The sequence below is a fragment of the Monodelphis domestica genome, chromosome X, assembly GCF_027887165.1.
Source record: "Monodelphis domestica isolate mMonDom1 chromosome X, mMonDom1.pri, whole genome shotgun sequence".
Lineage (NCBI taxonomy): Eukaryota > Metazoa > Chordata > Mammalia > Didelphimorphia > Didelphidae > Monodelphis > Monodelphis domestica.
The window spans coordinates 71861153-71885633 of NC_077235.1; the positions used below are offsets into that span (position 1 = coordinate 71861153).

Sequence of the window (24481 nt, forward strand, 5' to 3'; positions counted from 1 at the left end):
CAGGTGACAGACCAAGTGGGCCAGGTCCCAGGGGAGCAAACTGCCTTGTGGGTGTCCTCCCATGCGGGCCAGGCACTGGTGACCATAAACCCCAGAGGCCAGGGAGCAGGGTTCTGCCTCGGTGGGGCTGATGTGCAGAGGCCAGGGCTCTTGGCTAAACAAGACGGGGATGCTCAGGATGGCGGGGTGGGGGACGGGTTGTTACCAGCCTGAGGATTTCACTGGAGTTCCAGTCAAGTGTGTGAGTTTGGATGGAAACACTGAGAATGGGACCCCCCTCCAGGCACCTTTGTCCCTTCTAGGGATGTTTTGGTTCTAGCAGAAGAATCCTGGCGCCACCCTGGAGGGGGTTGTCTTTGTTTTTAGAGATGGGGAAATATTAGGAAAGATTTTCTACCAAAGACAAAAAATTATTTCAAATTATCACGTGGAGGAGAAGAGAAAGCAGCCACCAAAGGGGAGAATGTGGCCTCGGGCTTCTTTGTTGGATTTTTCCTGCAATTGCATTTAAAAAGTTTCCAACACTTAAAATTGTTTTTGAGTCTTGAATTTTCTCCCTTCTTTCCTTCCCTCCTCCTTCCCTTGGTAGGCAATCTCAGAAATTTTCCAAGTGCAATCACATAAAATGTTTTTCCATATTGATCCCATAGTATCCCATTCCAATCACGCCATAACTTATTCAGCCATTCCTCAATTGATGGGCATCCCCTCACTTTCCAATTCTTTGCCCTTCCACAAAGGGCTTCTTGGGATATTTGTGTCTCTGTGTTCCTCCCCACTCCCCTTCGCCCCTTTTGATCACTTTGGGATACAATCCCAGTAATGGCAGTGCTGGGCCAACGGATCTGTCCTGTTTTGCAGCCCTTTTGGCATAGATCCAACTGCTCTCCCCCCATCGGTGCACTAGTGTCTGGTTTTTCCTCATCCCTTCTTGGTCATTTCCCTTTAGGTTGGGGGGGGGGCAGCTCCCTCATTTTAATTTGCATTTCTCTCGATAGTTGCATGACTATGGAGCGTTTAATTGCCTTGTTTGAGAGTGGCCAGTTCAGATCCTCTGGCCTTTATCAATTGGGGAAAGACTTGTATGGATTCTTCCGTACTTGCCTTATTTCTCTGTATTTGAGTAACTGGACTGCAGCTAGACAAAAGTCTTAATCAGAGCAGAGCCATTGCCTCCCCAGAGTCATCCTCCGGCTCAGAATGTCCCAGGAGGACGGAGTGAAACTTCTAATGTCAAAGTTCCCAGAAGGCCCCGAGCCCAACTCACAGCTGAGAAAACACAAGTGGGAGGACACTTGTCCAAGGCTGCTCAGGTGGACAGCCTGTATGGCTTGAGGGAACCCGTGAAAATCGAAAATCTCCCTCCTCTCCTCCTCCCCCCAAGATGCATTGCTCAGAGTTTGCGTTGACCTAATGGCATGCTTTCATTCATCGGGGTAGGGATGTGTGATATGAAATTACTTCCCAGCAAGGAAGATGATCTGTGTAGGGAGGCCAGGGAAGGGGGCCTCACACTTGTCCTTTGACCCCGGTCTGCCTCAAAGCTCCCATTTTCTGGGCTAAGGCTAGATGATCTCCAAGGCCCTTAATCCTATGTGTTGTTCCTGCCTCAAAGGTCCACTCACACCTCATCCCCTTCCTCTTGGGTCCAGTGTGAGGTAGTATCCATGGGAAGGGGACCCAGGACTGAGGCTGGGCACTGGCAGTGTCATCGCAATGATTCCTGGGCCCTGGTCAAGCTATGGCAAGCTCATCCCTGGTTCCTCCTGGCTCGTGGGGCCACCAGGACACTTACTGATGAAAGGAAGCACCTTCCTCTTAGTTTGAGAACAGGAGGCTGCTAAATGGGGTCCTCTGCCTCTGGCCCTGAGGTCAGAAGCAAGGCTGAGGAGCCCTAACAAAAACCCTACTGAACAACCCAACCCTTCCCAGGAAGAAATCTCCAGCTTACCTCGGTTTCTCTTGAGCACTGGCATCAGCAGAAATCAGTCCTATCACCTTGGCCCAGAAACTTCACTCTTGGGACCACCCTAGAGACCTCGAAGGAAAGCAGATGTGCCAACTGCACCCCACTTTTGACCCTATACCCCTTCTGAGAGGTCCAGCAAGAGCACAGGCAAAGCTCAGTGGTCACTAATTACAAGCCGGGTGAGACCCGGGGTCTGTTGGAATTCACACACGCAGGTGCGCGCACACACACACACACACACCCATGTTTTGGGGGGACTAAAATCCATTTATTTTCAATTCTTTAATAGACCTCTAAAAGAGGTCCGCCAATACAGAACAGAAATTTCTTTCCCAACATTTAAATTTCCATTGGAGTCAACATAAGCAATGTGTGAAAGCTTAGCAATTAAGAGCACAAAAAGAAGGCGTGTGGAAAAGGGGCATAAGCACATTTCAAGAAGGATCTGAAAAGGGGCCAGCGGGCCAGCCCATGTGCCAGAGACCCAAACATGCCCTCGCTCAATCTCTGGCATGAACAATCATCAATCTAGGATTCGGGTCATCCAACAATGACACAGATTCCAAGTGCTGCGCTTTAAGAGCATGGGACCAACAGAATAGTCATCTTTTTTGCAACAAAATCAATAACATTTCTTAAAATCTTTACCTCGCCTTATTTGAGAATCAATCCCATGGGGTTTAGGTGACTTCCCCAGGGTCACACAACTAAAAGGAGCACCCACCCGAGGCTGGAACACTGAGCCACTTAGCTGCTCCCAAATCAATATATTTTCAACACTTTACAAAAGACCTCTAAAAGACATCTAGACATCTGTTAATACAGGTGAGAACTTTTCTTTCTATCACTTAAACTTGCATTGGAATCAACATAAGAACAGTTCAGTAATGAGGGAAAAAATTCAAGAAAGGGGCATTTCAAGCCAGTCCCATTGTACTAGATAACCCAGTATGCCCACACTTGGCTAAAGTGGTGACATCTTTGGCACTACCAATTATCAGTCTAGGCTTGTGGCCCCTGAGCACCGCCGCCTCGGGTTCAAAATACTGAGCTTCAAAAAACATGGCACCATACTTTTGTTTGACAGCAAAATTAACATATTTTTGATTCTTTCAAAAGACCCCCTGAAAGAGGAACTTTCCTAGACATCCGGGATTTTGTTTTTTGCTTTGAGGGTGGTTGTTTTTTTTTATTCAGCCTCTCCCACCTCTCCTACCCCTCCCCACACCATAGATGACATCATCTGGCACCAGACATCTGTTAATACAGATGAGTGCTTTTCTCCTACTAAACTCTGCCCTGAAATCAACACAGAAGCCATCAGAACCGTGTAGTAAGTAGGGCATAGTATAACACACACAGAGGAGAACGTGGTCACGTCCCAAGAAGGGGCAGAAGAGTAGCCCCCCCCCCCAGATAACCAGACCCACCCCCACCTGGTTAAAGAGAGGACAGCGCTGGCACAGATCGACTTAGCATTAACACAGGTTCTAAGGGATGGAGCTGAAAGCCCTGGAACCAAAAACTAAGTACCCTTTTTTGCAGCAAAATCACTGCATTTTCCACACTTGTAGCAGACCTCTGGGGAAGGAACTCCCCTAGACCTCTGTCAATACAGAAGAGAACTTTTTTCCCATCCCCTAAATCTGCATTGGAACCAACAAGGCGAACCATTGGGTGACTGGGACACATACCACTCATGGGAGAGGTCACAATCCAAGAAGGGGCTCTTGGCCAACCCCACAAAACAGACAAGCACCCCCACCCCCACCTGGCTAAAGACCGGTCGGTCATCTGTGGACTTTGGCATTAATCAATCAGTCTTTGGTGACTGTAGGGTTGGTAGCACAGGTCCCAAGTGCCCGGGTTCAAAGGCTTGGAACCAGTAGAATGCAACGTTCACCGAATACCTTGTGGTCGTCTGCATGGGGAAAGTTCCCAAATGGTGTCCAGTGTCTGTGTCCATGACCACAAACGTTAGTTATTGCTCTGTGGGGAGAGCAACTGAAGAGAACAAACATCAATCCCAAAACGATGGAGCACAATACTGCAACGGATCCTTTTTGCAAGCGAGGTACACCCACTGGCCTTGCTCCCAGAAATGGTAATGTGGCACAAGGAGCAGAGACCACCCTCCCCCCGGAGGCCTTTACTCAGCTTTTTCCTGGTACTCTTTGGTGGCCAGGTGGTAATCAGTGGCTGCTGTAAAGAGCTGAGAAGGATTACGGGCCAAATACTCTAGGAAATCTTGCAAATGGGTCATCAGCACGTTGAGGCTGTTGTCATCCAGGGAAGTGTAGGTGAGCATGGGGCCCAGCTGCTGGAAGAGACGCAGCAGGTGGGGACCTCCATAGATTTGGGACATCTTGTGAGTGGGGAAACGAGCCAGGATCTCTGCGTGTTGCTGTTTCTCAAACTTGTAGAGCAGTCGGGTCGCCAGCAGGAAGTCAAAGTACTCTTTGATCATGGCTACCAATGCACTGACAGAGCACCTTTTGTCTCGAGATTGGCAGTTTGGCTGGAAGGTGGCGTACTCGGACAGGATGACACTGACGGTCTTCTTGGCTGGCAGGTTGAAGAGCTTCTTCCCAAGGGTCACCAGCTCCCAATCTTGCACGAGGAGGGGCTTCAGGGCCTCGGGTATGTGGACCGGGACTTCCTCCCTACCCCTGAATTCTTTTCCTAGGCTTCCCCATAGCAGGTACTCCCTCTCTGCAGCAACACTCACTCTACTTTTTTTGGATGGGGGCTGCATCATTCCAGCCCCAGAGGCACTACTTTCATTCTGATCACTGCCGGAGGAGGTAGCAGCCTGGTCTTCATCCTCTTGTTTCCTCTTGGAAGTCCTCTTGAGGCCGACATCACTCTCCTGCTGCAAAGTGGTGGCAGCATAGCTAAGAACCTGTCCTTCAGGAGTCCATTCGTAGTTCCAGCCACTGACTACATGGCAGAACTGCCTTTCAAAGGCTACCTCAAAGCCAGTGGTGGTGCTGGCCTCCCCGCCTCCCTGGGAAATAAGTACATTGCTACTGCTCCTCCCACTGGAAGCCTCTAAGGGTTTGGTGCTAACCTGGCTGGTGCTGGACAAGCCACTGCCGGTTCTGAGGCCCAGGCCGCTGGTGCAGGAGAAGAGGTCACTGGTCCCGGAGCCATCACTGGGTGCGGAGAAGAGGCTGCCGGTTCTGGCGTCGTCACCACTGGGAGCGGAGAAGAGGCTGCCGGTTCTGGCGTCGTCACCACTGGGAGCGGAGAAGAGGCTGCCGGTTCTGGCGTCGTCACCACTGGGTGCGGAGAAGAGGCTGCCGGTTCTGGCGTCGTCACCACTGGGAGCGGAGAAGAGGCTGCCGGTTCTGGCGTCGTCACCACTGGGTGCGGAGAAGAGGCTGCCGGTTCTGGCGTCGTCACCACTGGGAGCGGAGAAGAGGCTGCCGGTTCTGGCGTCGTCACCACTGGGAGCGGAGAAGAGGCTGCCGGTTCTGGCGTCGTCACCACTGGGAGAGGAGAAGAGGCTGCCGGTTCTGGCGTCGTCACCACTGGGAGCGGAGAAGAGGCTGCCGGTTCTGGCGTCGTCACCACTGGGAGCGGAGAAGAGGCTGCCGGTTCTGGCGTCGTCACCACTGGGAGCGGAGAAGAGGCTGCCGGTTCTGGCGTCGTCACCACTGGGAGCGGAGAAGAGGCTGCCGGTTCTGGCGTCGTCACCACTGGGAGAGGAGAAGAGGCTGCCGGTTCTGGCGTCGTCACCACTGGGAGCGGAGAAGAGGCTGCCGGTTCTGGCGTCGTCACCACTGGGAGAGGAGAAGAGGCTGCCGGTTCTGGCGTCGTCACCACTGGGAGCGGAGAAGAGGCTGCCGGTTCTGAAGCCTTCACCACTGGGAGCAGAGAAGAGGCTGCCGGTTCTGGTGTCATGACCACTGGGAGCAGAGAAGAGGCTGCCGGTTCTGGTGTCATGACCACTGGTAGCGGAGAAGAGGCTGCCGGTTCTGAAGCCTTCACCACTGGTAGCAGAGAAGAGGCTGCCGGTTCTGGTGTCATCACCACTGGTAGTGGAGAAGAGGCTGCCGGTTCTGAAGCCTTCACCACTGGTAGCAGAGAAGAGGCTGCCGGTTCTGGTGTCATGACCACTGGTAGTGGAGAAGAGGCTTCCGGTTCTGAAGCCTTCACCACTGGGAGCAGAGAAGAGGCTGCCGGTTCTGAAGCCTTCACCACTGGTAGCAGAGAAGAGGCTGCTGGTTCTGAAGCCTTCACCACTGGTAGCAGAGAAGAGGTTACTGGTACTGGCACCATCACCACTGGTAGCAAAGAGGCCACCGATCCTGGATCCATTGCCACTGGTACTGGCAAACAGGTTGCTGGTACTGGATCCATCGCCACTGGTTCTCTGGAAGATGTTGCCGCTGGTGCCAGGACTGGGACTAGTGCTTCTGCTGCTGGTGTCGTGGAAGATGCCAGTTATGTTAGGGAAGACATTGGTAGTGGGTAAGCTGCTGCTGATGCTCTGGAAGATGTTACTTATAGCCTGGAAGCTGTCAGAGCTGCTAATGCCAACACTTGGACCAGCACCACTGGCGCTCGTGCCACCAATGCTGGTGAAGCCTGGGAAGCTTCTGGGGGTGCTGGAAGCACCATTTCTTGAGCTGGAAAAGCTGATGTTGGACAAGCGACTGCTGGCGATAAGGCCAGCACGGCCACCAGTACCAGTGGCCCCACTGGGGCTGCGGTTACCATCTTTGTCATCATTGTTGTTGTCCATGTCATTGTAGTCTGTGTCACTGTCATCATCCTCATCTTCATCTTCACTGGCACTGGAGAAGCCCATGTCTGAGAAACGAAAGGTTCCACTAAAGTCTGGTCTGTGGCAGCCCGCACCAGTACCGGAGTGGCAGAGGTTGCCATCGGTGCCCTTAACGGTACCCCTGGGACTGGGGCTGGGGCCGCTGCAGATACCACGAAGGCTGCCGTCGCTGTCTTTATTGCAGTTGCTGTCACCTTCACCACCATCACTGTCTCCCTCGTCATCACCTTCATCACCATCACCTTCATCACCGCCACTGTCTCCGTCGCCATCACCATCACCATCTCCGTCGCCATCACCATCATCACCGTCACCTTCATCACTGCCACTGTCTGCCTCGCCATCACCATCATCACCGTCTCCATCGCCGTCACCATCATCACCGTCACCTTCATCACCGCCACTGTCTCCCTCTCCATCACCTTCATCACTGTCTCCCTCGCCATCACCATCACCTTCACCACCATCGCTGCCTCTGCCGCCGCTGGTGCTGCCACTGGAACTAGAGTCCTCATCGCTGCTGCTGCTGTTCTTGGTACTGGGGTCCTCACCGCCACTGCCACCTGTGCCACTATTGCTCCTGAGGCCCTTCGCCATGCTGCTGCCCCCACTGCTCCTGAGTTCCTCTGCCATACTGCTGCTGTTGTTGCCCCTGCCACCGGTATTGGGGCCCTCCTCCACACTGCTACAGCTGCCACTGCCACCATTGCTCCTGGGGCCCTCCACCATGCTGCTGCCACCACTGCCAGGACTGGCACTGGGGCCCTCTGCCATGCTGCTGCCACCTGTGCCACCACTGCTCCTGGGGTCCTCCGCCATGCTGCTGCCACCACTGCTGGGTCTGGCACTGGGGCCCTCTGCCATGCTGCTGCCACCTGTGTCACCATTGCTCCTGGGGCCCTCCGCCATACTGCTGTCACCACTGCCAGGACTGGCACTGGGGCCCTCCTCCATGCCACTGCCACCTGTGCCACTACTGCTCCTGGTGCCCTCCGCCATGTTGCCGCCACCACTGTTTGGACTGGCACTGGGGCCCTCCACCATGCTGCTGCCACCACTGCTGGGACTGGCACTGGGGCCCTCCGCCATGCCACTGCCTGGACTGGCACTGGGGCCCTCCTCCATGCTGCTGCCACTTGTTCCACCACTGCTCCTGGGGCCCTCCGTCATGCTGCTGCCACCACTGTCTGGACTGGCATTGGTGCCCTCACTGCTTCCACTGCCAGGACTGGTACTGGGGCCCTCCTCCATGCCACTGCTGCCTGTGCCACCACTGCTCCCAGGGCCCTCTGTCATGCTGCTGCTGCCACCACTGCCAGGACTGGTACTGGGGCCCTCCTCCATGCTGCTTCCACTTGTGCCATCACTGCTCCTAGGGCCCTCCACCATGCTGCTACCACCACTGTCTGGACTGGCACTGGGGCCCTCTGCCATGCCACTGCCACCACTGCTGGGACTGGCACTAGGACCCTCCTCCATGACACTGCCACCTGTGCCACCACTGCTCCTGGGGTCCTCTGCCATGCTGCTGCCATCACTGCCAGGACTGGCACTGGGGCCCTCTGCCATGCCACTGCCACCTGTGCCACCACTGCTCCTGGGGCCCTCCATCATGCTGCTGTCACCACTGTCTGGACTGGTACTGAGGCCCTCTGCCATGCTGCTGCCATCACTGCCTGGACTGGCACTGGGGCCCTCCATCATGCTGTTGCCACCACTGCCAGGAGTGGCACTGAGGCACTTGCCGCTGCCACCACTACTAGCACTGGGGCCCCCTGCCATGCCGCTGCCACCACTGCCGGGACTGGCACCGAGGATCTTGCTGCTGCCACCACTACTAGCACTGGGGCCCTCTGCCATGACGCTGCCACCACTGCTGGGACTGGCACTTGGACCCTCTGTCATGCCACTGTGGTCTGTGCCACCACTGCTCCTGGGGCCCTCCACCATGCCACTGTCACCACTGCCGGGACTGGCACCAAGGACCTTGCTGCTGCCAGCACTGCTTGCGGTGGGGCCCTCTGCCATGCCGCTGTCACCACTGCCTGGATTGGCACTGAGGCCCTTGCCGCTGCCACCACTGCTGGCGCTGGGGCCCTCTGCCATGCTTCTGCTGCTCCCACTGTTGTCGCCACCGCCACCGATGCCACCGCTGCCAGGGCCCTCTGCTGCGGTGCTGCTCTTGGCATTTGGGCTGCTTCCACTGCTGGCCGACATGGCTTTCGGGCACTTGGGGCAGGCTCAGCCCTAGGGGAAGGAGGCGGGTGCTGAGGCTGCGCACAAGGGGAGGCAAAGGCAGCCTTCTGGGCTGGACTGACCCCGCCCCCACTCTGATAGCCTACCAGGTATTTGACTTCCTGGTCCTCCACATCTACCTGGATACACTGAGCCTTGTGCATCACCAAGCCCTGGAAGGTCGGCTCGGGCTCCCCCTCTTGGACGGCGGACAACTCCTTTCCCGGCTTCCCTGGCTTCCCGTGGAGCTTGGAAAAAGCCGTTTGGGGGTGTGGGACGCCTCCTGGGGCTGCTTTGGCTTTCCTAGACGGCTGGCTCGGGCCTTTACTCAACGGCAGCTATGGGGTAGCTGGGCTGGGACTGCAGAAGCAGTGGGGGGTGGGGGGGAGGGGACGTCACTGGGCTGGGCAGATAGCTGGCTCTTACCTCCTCTGCTCTTTGGCTGGACCACCGGGGCTGTCGAGGCCGGCTGTGAGAGAGGTCCCTGGGCTGACTGAACCGATAGGCTGGCTCTCACCTCCTCTGCCCTCAGGCCGGAGCGCTGAACTGCAGAGACAAAGGAAGAAGTCGGTCGGACCCTGGGCCGGCCGGCTGTTCGGCCAGTTAGAAGGCCGAGGGTCAGCTCTCACCTCCTCTGGTCTCTGGCTCGAACCCTGGAGCCGTCGAGGCTGGACTCGGGCCGGACTGGCGGCTCGTCGGGGTAGCGCACCAGAAACGCTGCTCTCTCCCCGAAACGTGCCTGGGCGGGCGCAGGCGGCCGCGTGGAGACCCTCCTTTTATGGGGCAATGTAGCAATGTAGAAGCCCGCCCACCGACGGGAGGGGTGGCGTGGGGGGGGGGAAAGTGCGCGAGGACGGTGGGCGCTGGGGCGGGGGCTACGTAACGGCTTCAACCTCCAATGGGCTGGGGAGAAAGACCCGGGTCTGAGTGCAAAAGTTAACCCCGTCACTTCCTGGCGGTGCCCTCTGGAGCAATCTCTGCCCCTCCCTGAGCCTCAGTTTCCCTCCTTGCAAAACGGAAGGCCCTGCGGCAATCCACGAGGGGGAAACTTTCCAACTCGGGTGGGCTCCATCAATGCTCGGGATTAAAGGGGGCTTAGAAAAGCACGGGTGGGCATCCCCCTCAGCAAATAGGAGCAGACGTTGCAACCCCAGGCATGGGTGTGTCCGTCTGAGCGCGCAGAAGGGTGGGGGGCAGGGCGAGGACAGAGGGCTCGGGAGCCCCTAAACAATCGATTTCTTTAGCTCGGGATGTCTCGCCCCTTGTTCATCACTCGTGAAAAGGTACTTTTTAAAGAGACATTTTCCAGTGAGCGCGCGCGGGAGCCGAGTTCGGGACCCTCTTTCGCCGCGGTGAGGGTGCAGTTTTTTCCCCCGTTTAAAAAAAAGGAAGGAAAGAAGGAAGTTGATAAAATTGCCTTTTGGTGTGGCATACAGCCTTTGTGGGCCTGCCCAAGGGCCCCCACTATTTATTTAGGGGAGGGGGATGCACACAGATTATGGGGAAATTTGGGGCGTTTGAAATTGTGTCAGCGCCGGGTCCCCCCAGCGACAAGCGGGGTTTTCACAGGTTCTGTGTTTCTGGGCTGCTTTGGGTCTGCCCTATCTCGTTTGCGCCCCGACTCATTATGGAGCACCTCCATTCTGTCTGGCAGATGGGGAGTGGGGGAAGGCCCCGTAGGGAAGCAAATCCGGGTATTAGTCCAAACGGCCACTGCTTCCTTCTCTAGAAATGAGCCCGGAGTGAGAGAAAAGTAGATGCTCCTCCAGGGCAGTTACTCCGAATGATGCCTCCAGGGTAAGAGTGGCCTTTCCATTCCCTTTTTTTTTTTTTTGGGTTCCGGGAACGGTTCTGTGAGGGTTCTCCCTGCCGGGGAGCAGAAACTCAATTGCGATTTCTATCTGGAAAAGTCTGGAGATGATTTTTAAAATCAACAACGCACTGGAGTAAATTTTTAAAAAATTCATCTCCTGAGCACAGCTATTAGCTCCCCAGATTTCAAATTGTAATATGCGTTCTCGCTGTAGTCAAGTCTTATTTAAAGTGCTAAATCGATTGAGATGAACCACCGGGCTTCACCCAAAGTTTGGGAAGGCTAAAGTATTGTAATTCTGTCCAAAAAAATCAGGTCGGGGAACTGGAAATCAGATCATCTCTAAGAGCCCGAAATGAGAGGGAACAATATTTTATTTGGAGTAGTGAATGCGGGTGGGGACCAGTGGATGTGAGAATGGGGAGCCCAAACCCTGGGATCTTTCTCTAGTGTTTCCAGTTTTGTTGCCCATTTTGGGATCCTCTTTCAGCCCCTGGGCCCCTGGAATCCTCCCTACCAATGCCAGACCCCATTGCCTGTCCAATAGACCTCTCCATCTATCTGTCTCCCTAAGTTGCCCTGGGATGGACAAATGACTCACTGGGACTTTTTCTTTCCTTTCTTGATCAGAACATGATTTGTTGTGTTTTTCTAGATATCTGTGGAGCAGATTTGATGGGGAGTTAGACTGTACTGCTCTCTCCTACTCTATCGCCTTCTCTGTTCTGGATTTGAAAAACAAGTATATTAAAAAAGTATATATAAAGTCCTTATCCATCTTGCAGGCAAAGCTCTTCCTCCTCATCCCCTTTGCTAAGGAGTTGTCTCTGAGAGATGTTATTTCTCAAAATGGGAAGAGGAAAAATATTGAGAAAAAGGGATAAGTGGGCGGGTTACTTGGTTCCTCACTAATAAATCTATGCTTGGAATAAAGCATATTCCCAACAATAACGTCTAACATTTTTCTGTTCTGAGTAAATAGTATCTGACAGAAGTAATATTGGGGAGTTTGGCAGCAGTGAAGGGGGCAGAGAGGAAAGATTCTCTCCCCTCTCTCAGTCCTCTCTCCCTTCCTCTTTCTCTGTCTGTGTCTCTCTGTCTCTGCCTTTGTCTCTCTTTCTTCCTCTCTCTGTCTCTGTCTCTTAGCCTCTCTTCCTCTCTTTTGTCTCTGTTTCTCTCTGTCTCTCTGTCCTCTCTCCCTCTGAGGTCACAACTGCAGAGACAAAGGCTTCTTCAAAACTGGACAAGGCCAGCAGGAAAGTTAATAGTCTATGTATGTGTGTGTGGGTGTATATACATATATATATATATATATATATATATATATAATTTTGTATAATCATGAAATGAAGTTTACATTTGCATTACTTAAGGATCCAGTGATGGCGATCTCCTGAGACCCTCTCTCTCAGCTCCAGGCATTCTCTCTGTCTGTACCCTGCCATACACCCACACCCACACTCCAGGCTTTGAATGCTCTCCTTTCTCTGATCCCACTACCAACCTTCCTGGCTTTAAATCTCAAATAAAATCCACCTTCTCCAGGAAACTTCCGTCAACCTCTCTTAATTCCAATGCATTTTCTCTCTTAATTATTTCCCATTTATTCTCTTTGTAGCTTGTTTGTTCTCTTCTCCATTAGACTGTGAGTTCCTTGGCCTCTTTGTATTTCCAGCACTGTGCCTGGCACATAATAGGTGCTTTATAAATGTTTATTGACTGAATAACATTAACAAAATAAGAAAAAGGGGGATTAAGGAACTGAATCAGCAAGTAAAAAATTAGAATTTAAATTAAATTAAAATAAGATAAGATTAAATGAGAACAAATAAGCAAGCCTAAAACACAAAAGAGGGGAAGATTAAAAATTAAAGGAGAAATAAATTAGAAACCAAAAAAGGAAATTACAGAAATGATAAATAAGAATAAAATCTGATTCTTTGGAAACTTTGATAAACCTTTAGCTAATCCGATTTTTTAAAAGAGGGCAGAAAATCAAATAATTTAAATGGCAATTGAGCAAGGTGAAATCACAACAAAACTAGAAGAAATAAAAAGAATAATCAGACTCTATTATCTACAGTTATATGCTAGTAAAACATGAAACAGAAAAATAACTTCAGAAATATCAACTACCCACACCAACAGAAGACCAAATAGAGATTTTAAATAACCCACACTAAGAACCGGGAAAAGTTGTAAAGTAACCACCAAAGGGGAGGGCAGGGAGAGGGAATCCCTGGTCCTGATGAATTCATGGGAGAATTCCATCAAACTTTTAAAGATTAATGGATACATAAACTTAGTATACCAATTATTCTCAAAAAATGGAGAAAGGAAGAGTCCTATCAGATTCATTTTAAGATTTTTTTAAATCTATTTTTATTTTATTTTATCTTTTATTCAGCCTTCCCCAAACCATCAAAGGCATTATCTGGCAAAATATATATAGCTTATGTCTTCCATGTTTTCTCTTCTGAGTTCATTCTCTGGAGGTGTACATTCACAAGTTATTTTTCAAATATTAAATTTATAGCTGTGTACAATGTTCCTCTGCTTCTACTCATCTCATTCTTCATTATCCCCTGTAGTTCTTTCTAAGATAAAAAAAAATGAATCTTCTCAACCTAGAGAGACTTACACAAATTCAAGCAGAGTGAAATATACAGAACTAGGAGACCATTGTACACAGTGACAGGAATAACTGTGAATAACTTGGCTAATCTCAGCAATACCATGATCCAACACAGTCCCAAAGAACTCAAGATAAAATAATGCCTTTACTTCCAGAGAAGGGCCTGAGGGAGTCTGAATCCATATCAACACTAACTTTTTTTCACTTTCTTGTGGTTTTTTGTTTGCGTTTCCTTCTACAAAAGGATTAGTATGGGAAAACATTTTACACGATTGCACAGGTAAAATCTATTTGAGATTGCTTACCATTTGGGAGGAGAGTGAAGGAAGGGAGAGAATGCAAGACTCAAATTTTTTTTAAATGTTGGAAACTGTTTTTACATGTAATTAGAGAATAAAATAAAATTATAATTAAAAAAAGAAATCTATCCTATCCCACAGGGAAGTAGGAGGAGAAAGAGATAAGCTAAGGGGAGGGGACTGATAAAAGGGAAGGCTGATTAAGGGAGGTAGTGTTGGGAAGGAAAATAGACTGCTGAGGAGGGAAAGGGGAGAATGAGAAGGATTATTAAGGGAAAAATAGGATGGAAAGAAATATGCAATTAATAATCATAATTGTGAATAGAATAAACTTACCCATAAAATGGAAGCAGCAGAATGATTTAAAAACAAGAATCCAACAAGAAACAAAGAAAGACATGTAGTGTAAAAATAAGGGAAAGGAGCAGAATTTATTGTTCTTCGACTGAGGTTTTAAAAAAAGAAAAGTGAGGAAGGAGAACAGCCAGCTGACTAAGCAGAGAGTCAGACCCAGAAACTGGTGGTCTAGGGTTCAAATGTGACCTCGGTCACTTCCTAGCTATGTGACCCCCATCACTTAACCCCAGTTGCCTTGTCCTTACCATTCTTCTGCCTTGGAACCAATGCACAGTATTAATTCCAAGGTAGAAGGCAAGAGTATTTTTTTTAAACCCTTACCTTCCGTCTTGGAGTCAATACTGTGTATTGGCTCCAAGGCAGAAGAGTGGTAAGGGTAGGCAATGGGGGTCAAGTGACTTGCCCAGGGTCACACAGCTAGGAAGTGGCTGAGGCCGGATTTGAACCTAGGACCTCCCGTCTCTAGGCCTGGCTCTCAATCCACTGAGCTACCCAGCTGCCCCCCAAGAGTATTTTTTTAAAGCCTCAGTAGAAAACATGATCTCAGAAAAAGAAAAAAGATATACCTAATTAAAGGAGATAAAGAGGGAAACCACATTTTGCTGAAAGTTACCATAGACAAAAAATGAATCTTTGTTTCTTATGGTACAATTGTTTTCTATCATAATCATATACCACAATTTCTTCAGCCATTCCCCAACTGATTGACATCCCCTCAATTTCCAATTCTTTGCCACCACAAAGGGAGCTGCTATAAGTATTTTGGCACATATAAATTCTTTTCCTTTTTCCCTGATTGCCTTGGGAAACAGATTTAGTAATGGTATTGCTGGGTCTAAGGCTATACACACAGTTTCATAGCTCACTGGGCATAAATTCAGATTGTTCTCCAAAATGGTTAGATCAGTTCATAGTTCCACCAACAGTGGTTTAGTCTACCCTTTTTCCCACATCCCCTCCAACATTTGTCATTTTCATCAGTTTGATGGGTAAATAGTTTTGGTTTGTATTTCCCTAATCAGTAGTGATTAGGAGTATTTTTATGTACCTAAAATTGACTTTGATTTCTTCATCCAAAAACTGGCTGTTCATATCTTTTGCCCATTTAGCAGTTGGAGGATGGCTCTTATTCCTATAAACTGGACGAAGTTCTCTCTATATTTTTTAAAAACCCTTACCTTCCATCTTAGAATCAATACTGGGTACTGGTTCTAAGGCAGAAGAGTGATATATATGGTCTAGGCAATGGGGGTCAAGTGACTTGCCCAGCTAGGAAGTGTCTGAGGTCAGATTTGAACCCAGGACCTCCGATCTCTGGGCCTGTCTCAATCCACTGAGCCACCCAGCTGCCCCCTCTCTCTATATTTTCAGTATGAGACCTCTATTTGAGAGGCTGCCTATGAAATCCCCCCCCAATTTTCTGCTTTTTTCCTAAATCTACAACACTTGTTTTATTTCTACAAAACTTTTCAAGTTAATGTATTAATAATTATCCTTTTTATAAATCACAGTGCTCTCTATATCCTGTTTACTCATCAATTCCTCTCCTATCCAGAAACCTGATAGGTAATATGTTTTCTGTTGTTCTAATTAATAGATTCACCTTTTGAAAAATATAGTACTAATGCCTAAACCAGAGAAAGAGGAAACCTTGAAGAAAAACTACAGATTAATATCATTGCTATCAATTCAAATTTTAATAGCATCCTATCAAAGAAATTATATATTTATACAAGAAATCATTCATTATGATCAAGTTGGATTTATGCCATGGTTGCAAGGATGGTTCAATAGAAGGAAAACAATTATCATAATTAGTCATATAAAAATATCCAAAACCACATGATAATCTCAACAGATGCAGAAGAAGCCTTTGATAAAATATAACATTCTTTTATGCTAAAAAAAATAAACTCTACAAAATGTAGGCATGGAAGGATCTTTCTGAATGTCATAAAAGTATTTAGCTAAACCTATGCAATCATATACAATGGGAATACACTAGAACCTTTCCCAATAAATATGGAAGTTAAGCAAGTCTATCCACTCTACCCATCCATTATTATTTGATATATTTCTGGAAATGCTAGCAAACAGTAATAAAAGAAGAGGAAGAAATGAAAGGCATAAAATAGGATAAGATGGAATAAAACTATCTCTATTTGCTGATATGTTGGCAAACCTGGAAAATCCTAGGGAATCCACAAAGATACTAATAGCCTCAGCAATGTTGCAGGTTACAAAATGAATACTCAAAAATCGGGAAAAAGAGGATTGTGGGAAGATGGGAGAATTGGATATGAGATTACCTCAGTCCAAAATCCCACACAAATAATTGAAAACAATGCCCGAGTCCCATTTTAAAGTGGACAGAAATAATTAAGAGTTGGGGAGGGGGCATGTGTGAAAAGACCAGCCCCAGGAAACCTGGAAGGAAGCTTTCTCACCTCCCAGGTGAGGGTTTGACCAGATTGAAGTGCAAACACCTTCAGGCAAATACCACAGGAATAGACAAACAACAAGCCCTTGAGGCATCTTCACCTGGCACCGGCAGCCTCACTTTCTCAGTTTCTCTTGTGATAAAGTTGATTGTTGATTTGGAACTACTATTATTCATTAGGAATCATTATTGGTAGATAAATAAGATTGTTAAATTGTAGTTCCCCTTAGTTGACAGAATAACTGAGTATAAGACATCTCTAATACAAAATCGATCGTAGTGGTTGTAGTTGTAGTAGTAAGGTAATCGTTTATAATCATAGACCTCTAGCAGTAATATTAATTAATCTTTCCTCTTGTGTGCAAACAAGAGTTCTCCCTGCTTTTGTCATTGATTTACCCAATGTAGAAACTTGTTTTTGAGATGACTGTGCAAAATGACTTTAGAGACTAAGTCAGCTACAGATCATTGCCAAAATTTCTACTGAGGACATGGACATTTTGCCACCATCACCCTAACCCCTATCCTCAACTTGAGCCCTTTCAAAAGGAATGGAACATCAGAACCTAGCCATCAGAAAACACAGGACCATCAGCATACTTGACCATATTAATAATCAAAATCACAGAAATCACATGATTATCTCAATAGATGCAGGAAAAGTCTTTGACAAAATACAATACCCATTCCTCCTGAAAACACTAGAAAGTATAGGAATAGAAGGGTCTTTCCTCAAAATAATAAACAGCATATATCTAAAACCATCAGTAAGCATCATCTCCAATGGGGAGATGTTAGAAGCCTTCTCAATAAGATCAGAAGTGAAGCAAGGATGCCCAGTATCACTATTATTATTTAATATTATAGTAGAAATGCTAGCTTTAGCAATAAAGGAATAAAAAGAAATTGAAGGAATCAAAGTAAGCAATGAGGAAACTAAACAATCACTCTTTGCAGATGACATGATGGTATACTTAGAGAATCCTAGAAAATAACTAAAAAAACTAGCTGGAATAATTAATAACTTTAGCAAAGATGCAGTATACAAAATAAACCCACATAAATCATTAGCAGTTCTTTATGTTTCCAACAAAGCCTAGCAAGAGTTGGAAAGAGAAATTCCATTAAAATCACTCAAGACAATATAAAAATACCTGGGAATCTATTTGCCAAGGCAAATGCAAGAATTATATTAACACAATTACAAAACTCATTAAGATATGATTAGATCTAAACAATTGGAAAAACATTAATTGCTCATGAGTAGGACAAGCTAATATAAAAAATGACAATACTACCCAAATTAACTTACTTATTCAATGCCATACCAATTAAACTACCAACAAACTATTTTAGAGAATTAGAAAAAAATAATAACAAAATTCATGTGGAAGAACAAAAGGTCATGAATGTGAAGGATAGTGGCTTAAACTAACTGTCTTATAAAGCAATGGTCATCAAAACAATCTGGTACTGACTAAGAAATAGAAGGGTGGGTCAATGGAATAGATTAGGGGGAAATGACCACAGCAAGCTAGTGTTTGATGAACCCAAAGATCCCAGCTTTTGGGATAAGAACTCATATGCTGGGAAAAGTGGAAAACAATATGTCAAAAATTAGATATAGACCAATATCTCATACCCTATATCAAGATAAGGTCAAAATCGGTATATGATTTAGACATAAAGGATGGTATTATAAATAAATTAGAGGAGCATAGAAGGGTTTACCTGTCAGATCTATGGATAAGGGAAGAATTTATGACCAAAGAAGAGAGAGAGAACAAGATGTAAAATGAATACTTTTGATTATATTACATTTAAACAGTTTTGAACAAATAATACAAATGCAACCAAGATTAGAAAGGAAACAACAAATTGGGGAGGGGAGAGGTTTGTAACAAATTTCTCTGATAAAAGTCTCATTTCTCAAATATATAGAGAACTAAATCAAATTTATAAGAATGCAAGTCATTCCCCAGTTGACAAATGATAAAAGGATATGAATAGGCAGTTTTCATATGAAGAAATCAAAGCTATCAATAATCATATGAAAAATGTTCTAAATCCCTCTTGATTAGACAAATACAAATTAAAACAACTCCGATGTACAACACCCATCGTATTGGCCAGTATGGCAATAAAGGAAAATGATAAATGTTAGAAGAGATGCGACAAAATGGGGACACTAATGCATTGCTGGGGGGGGGGGGGTTCTGAACGGATCCAACCATTTAGAAGGGTAATTTGGAATTATGTCCAAAGAGCTATAAAACAGTGTATATCCTTTGATCCAGGAATACTACTACTAAGTCTGTATCCCAAAGAAATTTTAAAAAATGGGAAAGGACCTGATTGTACAAAAATATTTATAGTAGCTCTTTTTGTGGTGGCAAAGAATTGGAAATTGAAGGGATATCTATTAATTGGGGCATGGCTGAACAAATTGTGGTATATAATAGTGACAAAATACTCTGGAAACATCTACACGAATTGATGCAAAGCAAAATAAGCAGAACCTGGAGAACATTGTACACAGTGGTAGCAATATTGTATTATGATCAACTATGAAAGCTTTAGCTGCTCTCAGCAATGCAATGATCCAGGCCAATTCTGAAGTATTAGGACAAAGAGTGGTATCTACCTCCAGAGAAAGAACTGTTGGAGTCAGATACATATGAAAGCAGACTATTTTCACATTGATTTATTTGTGGTTTTACATAGATAGTCTTTTACAACAATGACCAATATGAAAGTGTGTTTTTCATGAAACATCAAACTGTTAGCCATCTTTGGGAGCCAAGAGGGATGAGAGGGATTTGGATCTTATCATTTTGGAAAATGTATGTTGAAAAATTTTATACATGTAACTGGGAAAATAAGATATCTTTGAACAAAAAAGACCTACCTACGTCTAAAATGTCAAAGAAAAAGGCAAAGTGGTCACAAACCCCAAAAGAATTCTTGGAAGGACTTTAAAGAGACTTTGAAAACCAAATGAGAAATGTTGAGGAAAAATTAGGAAAAAAAATAAGAGCAAGAAAATCTAGAAAAAAATGTGGAAAAGGTCGACTAATTGGGAAAAAAGATCCAAAAACTTACTCATCAAAAATTAGAACTGTGCAAAAGAAAGCTAATGACTTCTTTTGTTAAAAACTCCTATCTTCTGTCTTAGAATCAATACTAAGTATTTTTTCCAAGGCAGAAAAACAGTAATGGCTATAATGTGACTTGCCCAGGGTCACATAGCTAGGAAGTACCTGAGCTCAAATTTGAACCCAGGACTCCCATCTCTAGTCTTGACTCTCAATCCAGAAGCTAATGACTTTTTTAAGATAATAAGAAATAATAAAACAAAATAAAATCAAAAGAATTAAAAAAATAGAAGAGAATATGAACTATTTATTACAGAAACAAATAGCCTGGAAAACAGAGCGAAGGGAGGCAATTTAAGAATTGTTAGGCTATGATCAAAAAAAGAGACTAGACACTACACTTCAAGAAATTACTGAGGAAATTGCCCAGAAGTTTTATAACTAACTAGAGGATAAAATAGAAATTGAAAGAAAACACTGATCACCATCTGAAAGACACCCCAAAATGAAAATTCACAGGAACATTATTGATAATTTTTTAGCTCCTAGTTAAGGAGAAAATGCTGCAAGCAACCAGAAAACAAACAATTTAAATACTGTGAAGCGACAGTCAGGATAACATAAGACTTAGTAGTAATCAGCATCAAAAGAATGAAGGACGTGGAACACAGCATTTCTCTCTCTTTTTAAAATTTTTATTTTTAAAATATTTTTCCATGTTTCCATGATTCCTTTTCTTTCCTTCCCTTCTTCCTTCCCCCCTCCCAGAGCCGACAAGCAATTCTACTGGGTTATACGAATGTTATCCCTTGGTACCCATTTCTATATTATTCATGTTTGCTATAGAGCAATCTTTTTAAAACCAAAACTCCAAATCATATACCCATGTCAACAAATGGTAAGTCATATGATTTTCCTCTGTGTTTCTACTCCCATGGTTCCTCTGGGTATGGATAGCATCTTTCTCGTAAGTCTCTCAGGACTGTTCTGGTTCATTGCCTTGCTGCTAGTAGTAAAATCCATTACATTGGATTGTGGAGCACAAGATTTCTAAGAACAAAGGAGCTGAGTTTACAACCAAGAAAACATACCCAGCAAAGTTGAGTATAGTTATACCAGAAGAAAGGCTATTTAACAAACAAAAGGATTTTTAGTTACTCTTGAGGAAAAGACCAGAAATGAATAGAAAACTTTATCTACAAGAATCATGAGAAAATAAACCTGAAAAACCAATTCTAAGGGACTGAGTAAGGTCAAACTGTTTACTTCTTAAGTGGAAAAGCCTTATCTGTTTTTCTTAAGAATGATATCACTACTTGAGTAATTTGAAAGAGCATATATAGATAGAACGTTTGAGGTCAATTTGAAGATAATGGAATAAGACAAAAATAAAATCGAGTACAAAGAGGTAAAATGGAACAATTATTTCATATAAAAAGAAATGTGAATGAAAGAACTGTTACAGTGAGAGGGAGGAGGGAGTGGAGGGCCAGTAGTATTAGAACCTTATTCTCATCAGATCTGAGTTAAAGAGGGAACAACACATATATCTAAAAGTCTTCTTAACTTACAGAGAAATGGGAGAGTGAGCTAGAATAAGAGAGGGACTCTTAGAAGGGTGAATAGATTAAGAGAAAAGAGGACAAGGGGATAAGAGAAAGGCGGCATTCTTAGATAGGAGTTCATATTAAGAAATAAGAAGACAAAGTAAGGATAAGGGAGGGACTCTTAGAAGGGTGGATAGAATAAGAACTAGGACATAAAGGGGAGGGGATAAGAGAGGACCCTTTGAAGAGCAGATAGATTTTGAACTAGGAAGGCAAGGGAAGACTCTTAGAAGAGATGCTGATCAGGGAGGATGTGGTCAGAAGAAAATCAGAATTCTGAGGAGTAAAAGGGTAAAAAGAGAAACTAGTAAATATAACTTTGAATGTTATTATTTTGTCTTAATTCACTCTTAAAACAAAAGCAGGCTGGAGGCAGGTGGGTAGCTCAATGGATCGAGAGTCAGGCCTAGAGATGGAAGATCCTGGGTTCAAATGTGGCTTCAGATACTTTCCAGCTGTGTGACCCTGGGCAAGTCACTTGACCCCCATTGCCTAGACCTTACCATTCTTCTGCCTTGGAGCCAATACACAGTATTCCGTCTTGGAATCAATACTGTGTATTGGCTCCAAGGCAGAAGAATGGTAAGGTCTAGGCAATGGGGGTTAAGTGACTTGCCCAGGGTCACACAGCTAGGAAGTGGCTGAGGTCAGATTTGAACCTAGAACCTCCTGTCTCTAGGCCTGGCTCTCGATCCACTGAGCCACCCAGCTGCCCCCGATTCCAAGACAGAAGGTAAGGGTTTAAAAAAAAGCAGGGAGCAGAATGGATCAAAAACCAAAATTCATCATATGATGGTGATGGAATACTATTGTGCCATAAGAAATTATGAGCAGGCAAATTCAAAAAAACATGGAAAGACCTAGATGAAATTATGAAAAGCAAAATGAGTGGAACAAAAAGAACATTATATATAGCTATGAAATTAATGCTTGAAGAATAACTAGTGAATGCCCATCTCCAGAGAAAGAATTGATAAATAGAAACATGAAAGGCATTGCTTCTATATACACTTTTTGTTGAATTATGCCTTCTCTAGTGTGGGGAGGGGAGAGAGGGAATGAGATACCTCATTATTTTAATACAACCAACAGACAAATTAATAATAAAAAAAAATCTTAAGATCAACCATATTACTTTGTAATAATAACAAAATCCAAGAGGCACTCATAAAAGAGAAATCCCCAAAAACTACAAACTACATAAAGTATGTTGTCATCTACCTCCCAAAGCACACAAAAGCTTTTCATAGATTCAATTACAAAGTGATGCTTAAAGAAATAAAGAACAGACCACATCAACAAGCAAACTAGCAAGAACCACATGATTATCTCAATAGATGCAGAAAAAGCCTTTGATAAAATACAACACCCATTCCTACTAAAAACACTAGAAAGCATAGGAATAGAAGGGTCATTCCTAAAAATAATAAACAGTATATATCTAAAACCAACAGCTAATATCATCTGCAATGGGGATAAACTAGATGCATTCCCAATAAGATCAGGAGTGAAACAAGGATGCCCATTATCACCTCTACTATTTGACATTGTACTAGAAACACTAGCAGTAGCAATTAGAGAAGAAAAAGAAATTGAAGGCATCAAAATAGGCAAGGAGGAGACCAAGTTATCACTCTTTGCAGATGACATGATGGTCTACTTAAAGAATCCTAGAGATTCAACCAAAAAGCTAATTGAAATAATCAACAACTTTAGCAAAGTTGCAGGATACAAAATAAACCCACATAAATCATCAGCTTTTCTATATATCTCCAACACAGCTCAGCAGCAAGAACTAGAAAGAGAAATCCCATTCAAAATCACCTTAGACAAAATAAAATACCTAGGAATCTATCTCCCGAGACAAACACAGGATCTATATGAACACAACTACAAAACACTCGCCACACAACTAAAACTAGACTTGAACAAATGGAAAAACATTAACTGCTCATGGATAGGACGAGCCAATATAATAAAAATGACCATCCTACCCAAACTTATTTATCTATTTAGTGCCATACCCATTGAACTATTGATAAAAAAACTCAACTATTGGGAAATCTGGAAAGCAATCTGGTAGAAATTAAGCTTAGATCGGCATCTTAACAATACACTCCACAATGCATTCTAAATGGATATGTGACCTTACTATTTTTTTTAATTAAACCCTTACCTTCCGTCTTGGAGTCAATACTGTGTATTGGCTCCAAGGCAGAAGAGTGGTAAGGGCTAAGCAATGGGGGTCAAGTGACTTGCCCAGGGTCACACAGCTGGGAAGTGTCTGAGGTCAGTTTTGAACCTAGAACCTCCCGTCTCTAGGGCTAGCTCTCAATCCACTGAGCTACCCAGCTGCCCCCTGTGACCTTACTATTAAAGACCATCCTATAAAGAAATAGAAGAGAAGCAAATTATATACCACTCATAGCTGTGGGTAGGAGATATATTATTAACTGAATAAGGGATAGAGGCAATTACAAAAGATAAAATAAATAAAATAATTTATTACAGAAAAGCTTCTGCACAGACAGCATCTAGCATAAGAAGGGAAGTGGTAAAATGGGGAAAAAAATCTTTGCATCAAACTTCTTTGAGAGTAGTTGGGTATCCAAGATATGTATATGTTGTGCCATAGAGGGGAACTAGATGGCACCATGGATAGAGTGGGATAGTCAGGAAGATCTGAGTTCAAATTAGGCCTCAGATGCCTATTAGCTGTGGGACTCTGAGCAAGTCACTTAACCTTGTTTGCCTTTGTTCCTTCATATGTAAAATGAGCTGGAGAAGGAAATGGCAAATGACTGTAGTATCTTTGCCAAGAAAACTCCAAATGGGACCATGAAGTTATACTAAAACAACTGAACAACAACAATATATGTATATATGTATATAATATATATTGGATATATAGATATACTGTATAGAAAAATATATGTGAAGACACACACACACACACATATATATATATACACACTAATAACCATTCCCCAGAAAGTAAATGATCAAAGAATTTGAAAAATGGTTTTCAAAAGAAAAGTTGTAAAGTATCCAATAACGACTTGAAAGAATGCTCTAAATCACTAATAAGGGTAATACACATCAAAACAACCCTGATGTTACACTTTACACACTACAAATTGACAAAAGATGGCAATAGTAAATGTTGGATGGGTTGTGGGAAGATAGGCACACTGGTGCATTGTTGGTGAATTGACACAACCATTTTGGAAAACAATTTG

The 24481-nt window shown here is 44.9% G+C and overlaps 1 protein-coding gene across 1 annotated transcript; it reads right to left on the minus strand.

Moving 5' to 3' along the window:
• Positions 1-2224: 2224 nt before the first annotated feature.
• LOC100016800 (uncharacterized transmembrane protein DDB_G0289901-like) lies at positions 2225-9750 on the minus strand. Its single transcript, XM_001370521.4, has 3 exons — positions 9626-9750; positions 9423-9542; positions 2225-9008 (listed from the first exon to the last, which is right to left on the minus strand). The coding sequence occupies exon 3, from the start codon at positions 8976-8978 to the stop codon at positions 4119-4121; it is 4860 nt and encodes a 1619-aa protein (XP_001370558.4). The 5' UTR covers positions 8979-9008; positions 9423-9542; positions 9626-9750; the 3' UTR covers positions 2225-4118.
• Positions 9751-24481: the final 14731 nt, after the last annotated feature.